Here is a 4,959-nt window from a genome sequence, read left to right on the forward strand (position 1 = left end):
GGTCAAGGTGATCACCTTTTCATATTTGAATACAGTGGATTTCGTGAAAGCTGAAAGGCTGGGATTGCCCATCAGAAGTTCTGTGAGATGGAGGGCCTGGAGTTAGGCTTCTACTTCCGGCTTCCTGGGGGTCACCTACCTGGGGAGTGGCCACTCACTGTTGTGCCTTGGGGGTGTCTGTCCCAAAAGACTTTGCAACAGTCTTTCAAAGGGAACTCAGCCACCAAGAGAAATGAGTCACTTGGGAATGGCGCTGCTTTTTGCTCAATGGGAAGAGTGATCTGAAAGCAACTTCACCAAAACACCTTCACGTATTGGAGGATGTTCATAGTCCTTGATGTGCAAGGAGGACAGACAGAAGCTGGAGCCATGTGTTGCGATCTCAGCCCAACGAGGAATTTAGGTGTGAGCCTCAGGTAGTCCAGAACTGAGTCTGGAGTAGTCCATTGCTTTGCTCAGAGTCACAGACCAGCGATAGTAGAGTTCCTAGCATTTGTGTTCTGGATTCCTCTGTCAAGCCATGTGCATCTAGACCAATGCTGGTGACCAGGGTTCTTCAGTCAGTGGTCAGAATCACAAAGAGCATCACTGTTGTCCATGGGACTCCTCTTGCTGTGCAATGTCCCAAGAGGAAGCCATGGACGTGCCTCATGGAAGACCGGACGCTTGACTGTTGCCCGTCCCCAGGAGCGGGAGGTGAACGTGACTTGGCCGGGAGGTCTCTGCTGTTGACCGGTTATCTGGTTCCCAATAAAAAGAAAGAGACCGCACCAAAACCAAAATAAACACCATGATGACGTCCAAGGCATTTATCACGACTGACCTGAAATTTGGATTCTGGCTTTGGAATTTCTTTACAACGTGATGAGGCCTGTGAAGAATGTAAGAATGTGAAGGACTTGCTTTCATCAATAAGCCAACTTCGGACTTTCTGAGGACTCTGCATCAGATCTTTAGGGTATTAAAGACTGGAATGTGTAATTTTACGATTTTCCAAAATGGGCTTCGGCCTTTTTCATATTATTCTTCCTTTTTCACTGTAACAAATCTGGAAGGGGATCAGAAAGTCGGGAAGGGTTCGTTTGCTTTGTTTTTTTCTCTTGCCAAGGGTACCCTGCGGCTGTGCTTTCTATTATTGAAAAGGGGAACGCCCTGGTTAAATGGAAAACCCAAAGGTTACAATTCCAGCAACAATGGAAACATTCAGATTTATGGATCTGGGGGCTGGAGGGAGTAGTGGAGGGCAGAAATCTCGGGAGGAGGTGGCGAGGGTGAAAATCGAGGCGTGTGGCAATGTTTTCAAGATGCCAGAAAGGCACCAGCTGGAAGGTACGGGAGTGTGGCAGCTCTGACTTCTGCAAACATCTGGATGGCTGGCGTGATGGAAGCAGAACACCTGGAAGAATGACTCTTTCACTCTTGATTTTTGGATCACTGTTTGGGCTCTTTTTGGGGCCGAGATGCATCCCAGAAAGACTCCAGCTAATGTTACCTGTGCCTGCTGTTACATGGTACGCCCCCTAGCATAGAGGTATTGTGGTTGGGGAGATTTGACTTACCTGTGGGTGTCACTTGGAGTGTGATGCCAGTGGAGGCGTTTGGGGGGAATGGAACCCAAACCAGTCCGCCCTGCCCTAGTCAGGGAGCTGTTGTTCGTGATCCAGCGCAAAGACAGTGAATGACTGACTTGAGGGTTGGGATCAGTGCCTGGCATTGGGAGGGGCTCAGTATGTCTCTGGGTGGGTGACTTTGTATACAACAGGTCCTTCAATTGTGTCACTCCGTTCAATGTCATTTTGTTACGGCGTTGATGAGGAAAAGTGTTCCTTCCCGTCTTGGAGTGGGGTTTGCACGTTCTCCTTGGGTCTGTGTGGGCCCCCCCCGCCCCCACCACCATCCAAAGACGTGCGTACTGGGTCCATTGTTGTGCCGACGTTGTCTCAGGAGGCGCGAGTGGGTGGGGGTGTGTGTGCGGCACCCCGTGATGGTTGTCTTCTCTGTGGCTGAGTGTCCTCTCCATGGTTGAGTCCCAGCATGTACCCTGAGCTCTGGTGGCCCTGGAATGGCAGATTGGAGAATAAATGTATGCAAGTGATTGATATAAGACACATTTTTGGTTTTTATTGGGAAGACTGGGAATGTCTTCATGACCAGAAATAGGTCAAAGGACTTCAACTCTTGTTTATATCATTTAGCCAACGGTCAGACTGGTTTTAGTGTACGTTGTCGTCTCACTTACAGCAGCAGTTTCCAAGAACCAGTGGATGCGTTAAGTGAGGCTGACGGTACTAGCAACCTAGAGAGTCGAAAGGTGTGCAGTCAAAGTAAGGCAAGCCTTGCTCAGATTCCAGGCTCTGCTTCCCAGGGGTGTGACCTCAGGAAGGTCTGACTCCGAGACAGGCATGAAGTCAGCCCCTGGAGGAGCTGCTTTGCGATCAGAGTAGGGTCACGGGGGCGGTGTTGGTACCAGTTACATTTCCTCCCGTTAGCTAGTCGCCATTCTAGCTTCCTACCACTCACCCTCACAGCGGGTAGCAAGAACGTCCCTGCATTTCATTTTTCCGTACCCATCCAGAGAGCAATTTTGTTTTCAGCATTTAAGGATTAGAAAGAGATTGGAAAGTGAGTGAAAAACAGCTTCATTTTAGGGGTGAACTCACAGCCAAGGCAAGCATCTGTGTTGAGATTGACACCTTGGTCGGAATTCCCAAGGGCTGCCCCCAGAGGAGCCCCCAGGTGATCCTGGGTCAGGTCTGCCGCGAGATGACAGGTGGCGTTGCCCAGCAACACGCTTGTCTCCCGTGATGAATGGCCACAGGGAGATGGACAGCCTCCAGGGTATTTCCCTCTTTGCCATCCAGTGAGGTGTGAATTACCAACTCTGACTCAGAGGTGATGAAAACGAGAGGGTGGTGGCCCCGCTCGGTAGAAGAGGCAGATACAAACCCAGACGAGGTTAGCCTTCTGAAACTGGGGGTCTGGATTTTAGGGTATCCTTGTGTTTTTTTTTCTAGCGAGTCCAGCATTTTTGTTAGTTCCCAAGGGACCCAGTGCCTCCAAGGGGGCGAAGGACACCCTTTTTCAGAGGCAGAGAGGAGCTTGTGCATGGAGGAAGGGGCTGGCTTGTTCAGTGGGGAGACGGTGATATGATCATTCGTGTGGACTCAGCAGGTGCTCACTGGCACCACTAAGGCATCAGGAGAAGATCTGGAGATTTGTTTGATCTCTCCTCTGTGTCCGTTTGCCCATCCATCCGTCCACGGCGGCACACGTGTTTATTGCGTCTTTCCATGGAGCATGGCAGGGACGCTGTAGGAGTCACTTCGATTCCGAGCCCAGCTCCACTGTTAGACCTTGAGCAGGTGTGTGAAGCTCTCTGTGTCTCCTTTCTCTTCTCTGTCAAGTGGGCATCATACCAGAACCCACTTCAAAGCACCGTTGTGAAGCCGCAAATGGTTGCCTTACGGAGAACGCTAGAAGGGTCGGAGGTGGACTAAACACTCTTTTCGCTTCTGTTGATATCACTGATAGTAATATTTCCGTCGATAGGTATACACCTCATTCTGGGCACGGGTCCTTCAGACAATGTCTTGCCTTCAGGGAGGTCCTGGGGGAGGGAAGACATGGATTGTTTCCTGGTTCCAAGTTCTGAGCTAAGACTTCATCTTTCTTTTCCCACTGTCCACACTTTCCTTTGTCAAAAGGAAAGTGCTGTCGTGACTAACCTTTCCACTTCACAGGTGAAAAACTGAAGGTCATCCCAGTGCCTCTCTCCCTCCCCACAACAGTCCACCCCTTAGGAGAACGGTGGGTGGCCAGACTCCCACCCGCCGCGACTGTCTCAGCCTTTCCCTGGGGGCTTTCTGCTCTGGGCCTCACGGGTCTCTCCTCCTGTCTCAGCAGATGAAGAATGTTCCACCGCAGACCATCCCTACAAGAAGCCCTACATGGAGACGTCGCCCAGCGAGGATGACCCCTTCTACCGCCCCAGCTATGCGCCGCCGCAGGGCCTGAGCGCCTCCTACCGGACAGAGTCCGCCCAGCGGCAGGCGTGCATGTACGCCAGCTCCGCGCCGCCGCCCAGCGAGCCGGTGCCCAGCCTGGAGGACATCAGCTGCAACACGTGGCCCGCCATGCCCTCCTACGGCAGCTGCACGGTCACCACAGTGCAGCCTATGGACAGGCTGCCCTACCAGCATTTCTCCGCCCACTTCACCTCGGGGCCCCTGGTCCCCCGGCTGGCCGGCATGGCCAACCACGGCTCCCCGCAGCTCGGAGAGGGCATGTTCCAGCACCAGACCTCCGTGGCCCACCAGCCGGTGGTCAGGCAGTGCGGGCCCCAGACTGGCCTGCAGTCGCCTGGCGGCCTTCAGCCCTCAGAGTTCCTCTACTCTCACGGCGTGCCACGGACCCTGTCCCCTCACCAGTACCACCCCGTGCACGGAGTCGGCATGGTGCCAGAGTGGAGTGAAAACAGCTAAGCGCCTTCTGCTTCCTCACAGACACTGACGCGCCAGCGAGCGGGAGGGAGAGAGACAGTAGCCGCGAGGGGCCCGCTGACGAGAGGCGCGTGCCCGCCCCACGCCCGCGCCGCGGGCGCCGACGCTGATCTGATCAGTAGCTTGAAATCACAATTCGAAAAATGTGACTTTGCCGATGCGTCTCGAAACGTAAAAATGCAAAAAAAAAAAAACCCAGGATGACCGCCACCCACCCACGGCTGCACACACTCGCCGGCCGGCCGTGACCACGCCTCCGCCAGACCCCCCCACCCCACCCCGCTTTTCGGCTCCCGCGGGCTCGCCTCGTCCAGTGCCCCGTCCCGGTGCCATGCGTAGCTGCCGTCTCTTCTGTCTGGGTGTTAATGTTGACATTGTTATATAATAAATAATAATATATTTTTTCCTTTCATTTTCTTGACGGGACCCAGTCCCTTATTTTGGGGGAGGTCTAAGGCAG

At 53.4% G+C, this 4,959-nt stretch overlaps 1 protein-coding gene across 1 annotated transcript in view; it reads left to right on the plus strand.

Annotated features, from left to right (window-relative positions):
- TBX5 (T-box 5) overlaps positions 1 to 4,565 on the plus strand; it is a 40,545-nt gene extending 35,980 nt beyond the window's left edge. The window contains exon 9 of the mRNA XM_004691011.1: positions 3,904 to 4,565. Within this exon, the coding sequence (XP_004691068.1) occupies positions 3,904 to 4,481 (578 nt within the window). The 3' untranslated portion in view covers positions 4,482 to 4,565. The remainder of the gene's footprint in view (positions 1 to 3,903) is intronic.
- The last annotated feature ends 394 nt before the right edge of the window (positions 4,566 to 4,959 follow it).

The sequence above is a fragment of the Condylura cristata genome, unplaced genomic scaffold, assembly GCF_000260355.1.
Source record: "Condylura cristata isolate star-nosed mole 26May11 unplaced genomic scaffold, ConCri1.0 scaffold00029, whole genome shotgun sequence".
Taxonomy (NCBI): domain Eukaryota; kingdom Metazoa; phylum Chordata; class Mammalia; order Eulipotyphla; family Talpidae; genus Condylura; species Condylura cristata.